At 35.8% G+C, this 12,274-nt stretch overlaps 1 protein-coding gene across 1 annotated transcript; it reads right to left on the reverse strand.

Moving 5' to 3' along the window:
* Positions 1 to 248: 248 nt before the first annotated feature.
* On the reverse strand, positions 249 to 4,153 carry LOC104241068 (GCN5-related N-acetyltransferase 10, chloroplastic-like). Its single transcript, XM_009795980.2, has 4 exons — positions 3,341 to 4,153; positions 2,216 to 2,268; positions 1,160 to 1,318; positions 249 to 624 (listed from the first exon to the last, which is right to left on the reverse strand). Exons 1-4 carry the CDS (start codon positions 3,704 to 3,706, stop codon positions 384 to 386), a joined length of 819 nt encoding a protein of 272 aa, XP_009794282.1. The 5' UTR covers positions 3,707 to 4,153; the 3' UTR covers positions 249 to 383.
* Between the last annotated feature and the right edge of the window lie 8,121 nt (positions 4,154 to 12,274).

Here is a 12,274-nt window from a genome sequence, read left to right on the forward strand (position 1 = left end):
CAGACAATGTATATATGTGAAAAAATATACTAAATATTGATAAAATCTTTACTGTGAATACAATTATAATTGTAAATTTACTTAAGGTAGCTATAGAAACCCAAAAATTTCAAATCTTGGTAACGCCTTTGGGCCAAAATGTGGTATTTTACTAGTATAGCAAGAAAAGACAACTAAATCTGGTTAAGGTATTTGATAGCAGCAATCAGCTAGGTAACTCTTAAAAAGAAAAGGAAATATTGACAAGATTCAGAAAACAGTACTCTTTCCTGAAGATCAATCAAAATAGTTTTATACAACTACATTGTATTTACAGAATTCTATATTTTCAATTCATAGTTACTTTGAGTGACTGTCAAAACACTTGAAGCAAAGTCTTAGTTTCAATGAATGTTAGTAGTTGATTCATGTAAGACCTGTTTAACCATAAGAACTCGCCTTCTTCGACCAATCCACGTAGTTGTCCATGGCGGATCACTTGAAACTAACCTGTACCCCGCGTTTGTATACAATCGTCGCGCACCAAAATCATCCTCATATGCCCTTAGGGCGAGATAATCGAAACCCCAAAATCTTGCAAGCACATCACAAGCCTTAAGTAAAGCAGTTGCAACTTTCTGCCTCCTGCAATTGATACAAACACTTTTAGTTTCTCAAATCAAATCCCATTTCGACGGAAAAATGCACACATATATGACTCATCTGTATTTGCTGCATATCTGATAAGATTCTATGAAAGAACAACATCATCTTGCTAGTGTTTGGTTGAAAGTTAAAAAGGAAAAAAGGGCAGCCCGGTGACGAAGCATTCTGTGTTTATGCAGGGTTCAGGGAACGGCCGCACCCTAAGGGGGTGTGATGTAGGCAACCTACCCTGATGCAAGCATCAGTAGCTGAAACTTGGTTGATAATATGGTAAAAGGATTTATGTTGTATATTATGCAGTAGCAGCAAAGAGAGTTAAAGCTTAATAAAGTGACTCGAACCTCAAATGATGTTAGTTATTCTCGCAATATCTGTTTAAGATGTTTCCATGACATTAATTTTAAGATATTTGTAACAACTCGGGATAATGAACAACAAAAAGAGACTGAGAGTATAACCAAAAGCATTTTAATTTGTGCCATATCAAAGAAAGCATCAATCTAAAGTAATGGACCTGAATTTGTTCAATACAGCTATCCCAGAAATATAGAGATATTCTGCTGCTCCAGGAAGGTACTGAAGAACATCGTTATCTCTAAACGCTGTAGCATCGACGACCCCAACAATGTCTTGAGGATTGTCACTTGAGGGCTCCGCAACTAAACATGCATACCTATTTAGTCAAGAATTTCTTAATGAATATTTTCAGTTTAGTACAAACAAGAATCACATTGATCTAGTTGGAGTAGTTGTAAAAACACTGAATTTGTTTATCTTTCTTTCATAGACAATCTCAATATCAAGAATTGGATGTCTGAACTATAACTAGCAGCCTAAACTTATCAACCTACATACGTGGATAATAAACTAATGAGCTTGATTTTACTTCAATACAGGGTAAGACTGCGTATAATAGACCCTTATGGTACGGTCCGCGCATAGCGGGAGCTTAGTGCACCAGGCAACTTGATTTTACTTCATTAGTAACAAAGGAACTCATCCATCCCCTAGTTTAACTCATAATCTACCATTATCTCATTTCTTTCGACAGAAAATTAAGGGGGTCTCACCTTCTTCTATTTAGGTCAAAACGGGGCACATGTTCATTCTCAAATTCTTGAATTGAGTGGAGGGTAAAGTACCTTTTGAGCAGTATGAATGCTTTACTGTGAATAGAGGCGAATCCAAGATTTAAACTTTATAGGTTTAACTTTTAAGGTTTTTAGTATTGAACCCATTATATATTTAAAGTTATGGGTTCATATCTACTATTTTTGAAATTTTAATGTACTTTTATACATAGAATTTTACTCCGCGTCGAAAGTTATGGGTTCAATTGAACCTGTTCCTAACAAACTACATCCGACCCTGACTGTGAACTAAGATTCTTGTGTAGTTTGAAGTATACTTACATCTGAAGTCCCAATATTCAAGGCGAATGAAAAATTCATGTAATATGAACCTTACCTTAGCAAAGAATGAGGTCATGTCATTATATTTCTAAAAGTAGTAAATGATCATAATTTTTTTTTAACAATAAGGGGAAAACAGATATGTTTGATGTGTTTACCTGTCAGGTGGTGAATTCCTTAGTCTGTAAAGAAGTCCAGAAAGTACTTCAGCCTACATAATCATGATTCTCATTTTATTGAAATGGAGATAAAAATACATGAACCATAATATGAGATGAAGCAGTTCATTGCTAGAACTGGTGCCACTGGGATTACAGAATACTACTAACAGATAGCAAATGCTGACAAATTCATTTCCTAATATACTGATAAGAAACATGAAACTGAAAACAGAAATACAGAATGACACAGAAAATCATCAATGGGATTTTGGGAAGAATAAAGAGAAAACTACAAAGCATAAGCCGCTTCCAAAAATAATAGCCAACAAAATATATACTTTTTGTATATTAATATAATTAGACAAGAGGGGTTGCTCTGATGGTAAGCAACCTCCACTTCCAACCAAGAGGTTGTGAGTTCGAGTCTCACCAAGAGCAAGATGGGAAGTTCTTGGAGGGAAGGATGCAGGGGGTTTATTTGGAAACACACTACCCTCCCCAGACCCCACTAAGTGGGATTATACTGAGTTGTTGTTGTTGTTGTATATTAATATAACATACATCAATATATACATTGATGGGAGCCTTGGCGTAACTGGTAAAGTTGTTGTCATGTGACCAGGAGGTCACAGGTTCGAGCCGTGGAAACAGCAGAAAATGCAGGGTAAGACTGCGTGCAATAAACCTTTATGGTCCGGCCCTTTTCCGGATCCCGCGCATAGCGGGAGCTTAGTGCACCGAGCTGTTCTTTTTTAATATATAACATACATAGATCGAGCAGCCCGGTACACAAGGCATCTTGCATTCACGTAGGGTCCTGGAAGAGTTGCACCCCAAGGGGTATGACGTAAACATCTTGCCCCAATATAAGCATTAGTGGTTGTTTCAACTGCTCGAACTCGTGACTTATAGTCATGTGGATATGGATATAACTTACCATTGCTTCAAGGCTCCCCTTCTAATGTATAATATACATATTTTTTGTATATTTAACTAGTGAATATAATTATTTTTGGCTGACCGTAACTTGCCCGAGAATAAATCATTGACAATAAAAACAAGTTCAAAGAAAAAAGAAAATAATCAAGAAAGAGAAGGATAAGGGGTTTTGTCAATTAGAACCTGAAAGAATTCAAAGAAAATATCATTGAAGATGAGAACAGGTTCATGAAAGGCTTCAGCTTGAACTCCAGCAACTTTCTTCATCTCTTCTTCAGTCTCAATCATTCTTCTCACTAACCATCCATTCTCATTCACAAAACAGTTAACCTCATATTCTCCTCTTTGTTTTCCAACATTTCCAACCTCAAGCTTCAATCCCACTTCTTCTTCCCTTGTTGTTGATGACACTGGAAATGATGAATTACTGCAACATTCTACTCCTCTGATTCTGTTAATGGAAACTCTGTTAGATGGTCGGCATTTCCAAGAAAGATCTTTCTTGATACAAATACTGTGAAAATTTGGTTGCCATTGACATTGTGCCATTTTCTTTTCTTCCTCGAATTTCTTTCTCAATGAAAAGTTATCCTAGTGAGGTTTGGTTTCCGTTGTGATTTCCCTATGATTTTGTAAATTTTGGTTGACTGTTAGTCTGCTATTTTGGTTGGCGCCTGCCTAAATGCTACCTAACAAAGATGGCTCCATACTCAGGGTCGAACCGAGACCTCTGATTATGGATGATGGAGTACTTAACACTCCAGCACAACCCTTGTTGGTTTCTTTTTTGGGGGTTTTCTTTTCTCTCCCAATTTAGGAGGATCTATAGTATTTTCATGCTTTTACTCTAGTGTGACTCGAACCGAGAACCTAATAATGATGTGTGGAGATCTGAGCAAGCCTCACTTGTCTTTTTTTTAGATTACATTATAATTAACAACCAAGAACTTTAAAAATAATTTTCTACAAGAAAAAAAGTTTGAAGAACTCATAAATATGAACCATAAGTTGTCAAGAATCAAGTTTCATAATATTTGAATTCTTGTTGTTATATCATTTGGGAGTTATTTATTTATATTTAAATAAAATTCTTGTTGAATTTTTCCATTCTCCATTTAGAACTCCCTAACTTCTATCGTTTGACCCTTTCACTGTATAAAAAATAAAAATGAGGAGAAAAATAAATTTTGTCTTTGTTTGTGGCTATAGGTCCACTTATGGATTCTGCTCATAGTGACAAGATTACTAGTGAATGGTTCTAAATTCATGATTTCTCTTGTGCCTGAAACTCTTGTCCTACGTGGATACCAATTAGCCTAACACGTGTCCTATATTGGAACATTGTAATTAGTATCTCTTTTTATTTTTTAAATAAAAAAAACACATACTATAGTAATTATCTGGAGTCCTATTTATGCTTAAAATAAATATTTCCATCCTCTTCTCCCTCTCTACCCTCGCCGGGTCGGCCCCAACCAGGGGCAAAGCTAGCATGTCGCCTACAGGTTCGATCAAGAAAACCTTGGCACCATATCCATCTTTTCTACTCCCTCCATTTCATATTAAATGAGGTACTTTCCTTTTTAGTCTGTTCCAAAACAAATGACACATTTTTAAATTTGGAAATAATTCAACTTTAAACTCTTTCATTTTACTCATTTACCCTTAATGAAAAGCTTTTATAAACACACAAATGTTATGGCTCCACAAACTTTTTTACCCCTTAAGCTTTTAAGACCACAAGTTTCAAAAATTTTCTTCTTTTTTCTTAAATTTTGTGTTGAGTCAAACTACCTCGTATAATATAAAACGGAGGGAATACCTATTATAACTACTTTTCTCAAAGCCAAAGAATTTCCTCTCCATCCTACAAATAATTGATTAATTTCTAAGGATTGACTGTTAATCAATAGGGGTATATTTGTGCCAATTTTATAACAACGGGACATAGCTGATCCCAACTATTAACGAAGGATAAACATAAACAATTTTGCATAGTACAAAGACAAATTGACCATTTTCTCTCTCTCACATACACACATATATTTTATATATAAATATATACACGTGCATTCTACAATTATAAAATTTATGATAAAAAATAATATATTCTTATGTAAATATAAGTCTATAATAGTGTAGGATTATGTCACAACCCTAAAATCGACTCGGTCATGATGGCGCATATCGTGAAACTAGGCCAACCGACACAAACCCCAAATCCAACTAGTATTTCATAAAAGTCATTTTTAAGCCATTAATTAACAAAATCTCATAACATAAGTCTAAATAACCAGTGCGAAAATATAACACAAGCCCGACATCGGGGTGTTACAACTCACGAGCAACTACAAGATCTGTCTAAGTACAAGAAAAGCTATCATAGTCGAATAAAACACTAAGAACAATCTAAGTAAGGTAAGAAGGAGAAGTGCAGGGTTGTGAACGCCGAGCAACTACCTTGCCAACTCCGAAGACCTGCTGGAAGAACAATCAGCACTCACTATCGTGACCCGCAACTCCTGGATTTGCACACAAGGTGCAGAGAGTAATGTGAGCACGCCAACTCACTAAGTAATAAAACAAAATGAAAGCTAAGCACTAAGAAAACAGATAATTCTACGTCATAGCACTACAACAAATACTGTACATTTCCAAAACAATACAGAACTCAATTATCTTGTAAAACAAACTCAGTTTCAGTAAAACCTTTTCTTTTAAAAAAATCTTTCAATAGTTTCAAACAAGTGATGAAATGGTGAGTAAAAAATGATAGAAACGTAAATGGCCCCTCGGGCAAGACATGTACCAAAACCGCCCCTTGGGCAAAATATCAACAGAACCAGCCCCTCGGACTACCTCATAATCACTCGTAATCAGACCCTTGGGCAACAACATGAATCAACAACAGCCCCTCGGGCAATATCACATCACTCACACTGGGTACTTGCGCTCACTGAGGGTGTTAGACTCCGGAGGGGCTCCTACAACCCAAACGCTATAACAAGCCATCTCGTGGTATAAAAAATCAGGCCATCGGCCTCTCATATATCACAAATCAGTACAACATGCTGTGGTGCGCAGCCCGATCCCATGATATCCTCACAACACATGCCCTCGACCTTACTCAGTGAGAAACCTCTCAAGCCACTCGGGCTAATAGTAAAACAGGGTGCTTAGCCCAAAATAATTTTTACATGTATCAAAACAGAGTAATAAACACTGAGTTATGAAACTAGTAAAACACTGCATGACTGAGTACAGATATTAAGTCAAAATAGTGAGGGATAGTAGTAAAAAACCCTTAAGGGTCCAAACAGCTTGGCACGAGGCCCAAATATGGCATTCATCCCAAAACATAGTAATACTTTCCAAAACACAATGATATCAAATAGTTTTCAGTCAAATATGCGAATTATTAGTCGTACGGGACGGACCAAGTCAAAATCCCCAACGGTGCATGCCCCTACGCTCGTCATCTAGCGTGTGCATCACCTCAAAGTAGTGAAACAATGTGAAATCCGAGGTTTTATACCCTCAGGACAACATTTACAATTATTACTTACCTCAAACCGATCCAAACTCTAACCCGCGATGCCTTTGCCTCTCGAATCAGCCTCCAAATGCTCTGAATCTAACCAAAATCAGTATATTATCATCAATATACGCTAAAGGAACAAAGCCTAAGAGAAAATAATCAAACTAACTCAAAAATCCGAAATTGGTCAAACCCGACCCTCCGGTCCACGTCTCGGAATCCAATAAAAATCACAAAATTGGAAAACACATTTGCTCACGAGTCTACCCATATCAAATTCACCAAAATCCGCCATCAAATGGACATCCAAATCCCCAAAATCAACTCTCCAAATTTTCTTCTATTTTCCCCAATTTTCATCCCAAATTTCCAAATTAAATGATAAAAAACAAGACATAATCATGAGATTTAACCAAACTTGAGTGAAGAACACTTGCCCCAGTCAATCCTCTGAAAATTCCCTCCAAAATCGCCTTCTTCCGAGCTCTCTAATGAATTTTGAAATTATGGACCAAAACTCTCGTTTTTGAACTTAAACATTCTGCCAGACATTTCCTTCTTCGCGAACGTGACCGTCCTCTCGCGTTCCCGTAGACCAACCCAGACTGCCTCTCTGCTTTACTCTACGCGAACGCGCTGCTTTACCTGCTCAAACCTTAGCGAACACGGCCATTACCTCGCGAACGCGTAGACCAAGGACCTGTGGTCCCCAACTGCCTCACTCTTCTTCCCGAACGCGTGAGTGGCCCTACCATTCGCGTTCACGTCCTCTTCTTCGCGAACGCGAAGAACAAAAATACCATCTCAGAGAACACTCTTCGCGAACTCGGGACACTCTTCACGTGCACAAAGAAGAAACCTTCTGCAATAAAATACCAGCAAAATCTGCCATCTCCCAAAACCAAGAATTGGTCCGTTAATCACCCGAAATAAGAGGCCCTTGGGACCTCAATCAAACATGCCAACACATCCCATAATATTATTCAAACTTGTTCCAACTTTCGGAACACTCGAAACAACATCAAAATATCAAATCACCCTCGGATTTAAGCCTAAGGATTTCCAAACTTCCAAATTCCGCAAACGATGCAAAAACCTATCAAACTTCATCCGAATTACCTGAAATTTTGCACACACGTCACAAATGATACAACAAACCTACTCCAATTTTCTGAATTCCAATCCGACCCCGATATCAAGATTTAAACTACCGACCGAAAAACGCCAAAATTTCAATTTCACCAATTCAAGCCTAAATATACCGCATACTTCCAAATTACATTCCGAACACGCTCCTAAGTCCAAAATCACCTAACAGAGCTATCAGAACCATCAAAATTCACATCCGAGACCTTCTACACATAAGTTGACATCTGGTTGACTTTTCCCAACTTAAGCTTACTCAAAAGAGACTAAGTGTCTCATTTCACTCCAAAACCACTCCAAACACAGAACAACCAACACGATATGATGAAATACTACTGAACAACACATAAAGAGGCAGAAATGGGGAAAATGGAACAGTAACTCATAAAACGACCGGCCTGGTCGTTACAAATTACTCCCTTAGGACCCTTACATCTTATTGATAGTGCTGGTAAGACAGTCATTGGCAATATCCTTAACACTATTTTTTGGATAAATTACTATACTTGAAGCCCTTATGACACTAAAATGATTTTAAGAAAAAGGGCCATGATATTGGTAAAACTTTTCTTCAAGGGGGCAGCCTCCAGCTGAACAACTAATTTTTCAGATCAAATTATATTCAGCCCAGATTCAGTAATTGTATAACCTGAATGTTCCAGGAAAAAGAACTTTATTTTTCATATATCTAAAATTTATTGACAAAAGAAGGCGAAATTTTACAAAGAGAGCATGCTATAATGTACATTTAACGCCCCAAAATACAGGCTAACTATCTGCACAAACTAGAATTTCTTATCTACATTAGAAAACAAATGAAACAAATTACTATTAAAAGAGAGCTTTTGACCCAGTAACAATTAGGGGTATACATAGGTCGGATTGGTTTGGGTTTTACAATTACCAAACCAAACCAATTATGTCGGGTTATTAAATCTAAAGACTAAACCAATAAAACTCGGAATTTTCAATCTCGTTTTTTTTTTTCCAGGTTTTTCAATCTCGTTTTTTCTCGGGTTTTCGGGTTATTCGGGTTTTTTCCGCTAAAATCTTCGCAGCACAAAACATATAACTTGTGCTCCAAATATTTCTTTAATCCTAGTACGATACAACTATATAAGGTATTTTCCAAAAAAATAATACAAAATATGAGATGTGTCATGGCATTATCCTAAAATATTCAACAATAAAGACAATAAAATCACATAATATAAATAATGCTAATTAAAAAGCCATAATAAAAATAACACACAATTTAAAAGTACTAAGTCATGCTAAAATAAGTAGACTAATAAGGGAGTATTAATTACATGACTAAACACTAAAGAAAAAATAAAAATAGGTTATGCATTTTTATCTAAATAATTGCAAAACAAAAACTAGACATTCAATACATTGTCATTCCTAGTATTGAATTGAATGTCCTTTGTTAGCATTAGTATTATTTGATTTTGGTTTGGGATTTTGTTAGTATTATTTGAGTTACTAATATTAATGGCTATAAAACTTATTGGAATATTCAAACGTTCAAAGTCCAACCTTGAAATAATACCTTAAAAGATAAAATTATGAAAAAGTGTAAGAAATATTTATAAATTACATCACAATTAGTATATTTATATATTAAATATATCTAAAATTTCTATATATGTAATGGTTTGGTTTCGATTTGACTTTCTTTAGTTAAAATCAAACCAAACCAATTATGATCGATTTTTTTTATTTCAACACCAAACCAAATCAAACCAGCCATAGTCAAAAAATTTTCTCGGGTTGACTTGAATTATTGAGTTGGTGTGATTTGTCTGTTTCCTCTGTACACCCTCGTAACAATATATATTTGGCTCCTTCAAACAGTTCAATGGCAAGAATATGTTGACAAAACTGCTTACATAGTCACTCAATATTCATAGTACTACTCATACTCATTGTTTCGAAATATAGTACTTGAAATTACGACCTATTGGAAAGGGTGCTCTAAATACAAATTGAGACTTTAAGATTTGGTGCTTGATTTTAAAATTTTGTTCTGAAAATATATTTTATTTGCCTGGTCTATATATTGGGAAGAGTATATGCCAGACAGAATCAGTGGTCTTAGACCAGCTGCATACATATCTATATATAAATATAAAGTTGGGCAATAAAAGTTTGATGGGGCGCTCTCACAATCTAAGATTCTAATTTATCTTATTTCTCTTGGGTTTTTACTATTTTTTAATTGTTGTAATATATTTAAAAAACGGAAAAGGGTAAAAATTGCCCTTGAATTATTAGAAATAGATCGGTAATACCCTCCGTTTACCTTTTGGGCCAAAAAAACCCTTACCATTAATCAATTGGAGCAAAAATGCCCTTTCCAACTAACGGAGTACCACTTCACATGAAAACAAAATTAAAAATATTATAATATTGTTGATATGGAACTTCACCGTGAACAGACGTCATTCTTTTATCATGCACATCATTTTCCAAAAATTAAATCATTACTAGTGACTGTCATTCAAGTCAGTGGCAGACCCAATATTTTTATCAAGCGGGTTCAATCTAAAACATTAGAGGTCATATGTGAATAGCTGGTTTCGAACTCAGGACCATGTGGAAAATTTGAACCCTCTTTACCAACAGGCTAGGCATTTTACTTGTTTCAAGTGGGTTCAAAATTATATTTATACCTTTACGTGTCAGAAAACAGCAAAAATATACCTATATATACAGTGTTATTTTTCGATGAAGCGGGTTCATATGAACCCACTTGACTCCACGTGGGTCCGCCCCTGATTGAAGCCACTAAAAGTGTTGAAGCTCCACTAAAAAAATTGTTGCATATTTTTTTTGTTTCTTATTCAAATATTAGATTCATTTATCTAAATTTTGGTTTCATCTGTCGGATTTTTGCTCTGAACTTCTTACAGACTGTCATATGCCGATTTAAAGCTTCTTCTCTACCAATCCTTCTCTCTGACGACGACGATCTCACCATCTTGTCCTTCACCGCCTCCGTGCCAGGGGCAGACCCAAGTGGTGAGAAGTGGGTTCAACTGAAACTGCTTCGTCAAAAAATAATACTGTGTATATGTATAAATTATAGCTAAAACAAGGTAAATTTTGTATAGAAATTGTTTTTGAACTCGCTTATACGGCTTATACGGCTTATACCGCTTATGTTAGTTATGGACTTCTCCGACTGAACCCGCTTGCACAAAATTCTGGGTCTGCCACTGCTCCGTGCACAGTCCGCATATCTACCGCCCTTGATTTCGCTCCCGCACTCTCGCTATGCATGCCTCCGTCAATCCGCAGCACCCGCACTTCGCGAATTGCACTTCATTTAGTATCTTCCCCGTCGCCGCCGCCACCACCACAGGTGACTGAGATTCAATTCCGATCACATTCGCCGCCTCTTTCCTCATCATCGTTGCCGACATTGCCTCAATTCTCTCACCCGAGACAATACTCTTTTCTTCAACAAAATATATATACACACGTAGAGAACATAACCGTTTCGGAAATTCAAAATTTAAAAATAATTAAGTATCTCATGAATAATTTCAGAATCAAATATTGTATAATAGAAACTGCAAACCTGGAGAGAATGCTCCGTCAGTTGGGAAGGGCATTTTTGCTCCCATTGATTAACGGTAAGGGCTTTTTGGGGCCAAAAGGTAAATGGAGGACATTATTGATCTATTTCTAATAGTTCAAGGGCATTTTTGGCCTTTTTCCGTTTAAAAAAAATCCAAAAATTACCACATTTAAGGAAAGATGAAACAACTCATTTTTAATGACTTTTCTATATCAACCGTAACTGTTGAACGACCCTTCAAATCCCGAATGTTACTTTTTCTCATGCATTTAATTCTGCATTTCATGTGTGTGGTTGTTTTAGAATACATTTGGTCATACTTTGACAAAATAAGTATTTTAGAGTGAAAGGCATTGTTATCTATGAATTGTGAGTTATGAAGCATTTTAATAAAGCATATTCGAAGCAATTCTCAAGGTAAGCAAGTATGATCTTTTTGTTTGTGTTTTTATGTTTTCAAGTTTGTAAGATGTTTTTTCTCATAAAATCATAAAACAAATCATAAAACCTTGAATATGTATTTCGGTATTCTTTTACTGAAGATTCCTTCATACAATTATAATGAAGAACATGAAGGAATTAGCTAAGAAGATTAGAAAGAAGGAGAAGAAGAAAGCAAAGGTAAGGCAGAGAGAAAGAGATATCAGGCGGAGAGATAGAGAGAGAAATAATAGAGTATTAGTTTTTCATTATCTCAAAAAGTGTATTGTACATATTATGATACATGTATATATACTAGTGAATCAATTATGTAGTTAAGTAACTTACTAACTAACTAACAACTTCCTAACAGCTATTAGTTGGTTATTTAACAGCTTTTAGCTAAAAGACTAATCTGCCCTTAGTT

The sequence above is a fragment of the Nicotiana sylvestris genome, chromosome 3, assembly GCF_000393655.2.
Source record: "Nicotiana sylvestris chromosome 3, ASM39365v2, whole genome shotgun sequence".
Classification (NCBI taxonomy): domain Eukaryota; kingdom Viridiplantae; phylum Streptophyta; class Magnoliopsida; order Solanales; family Solanaceae; genus Nicotiana; species Nicotiana sylvestris.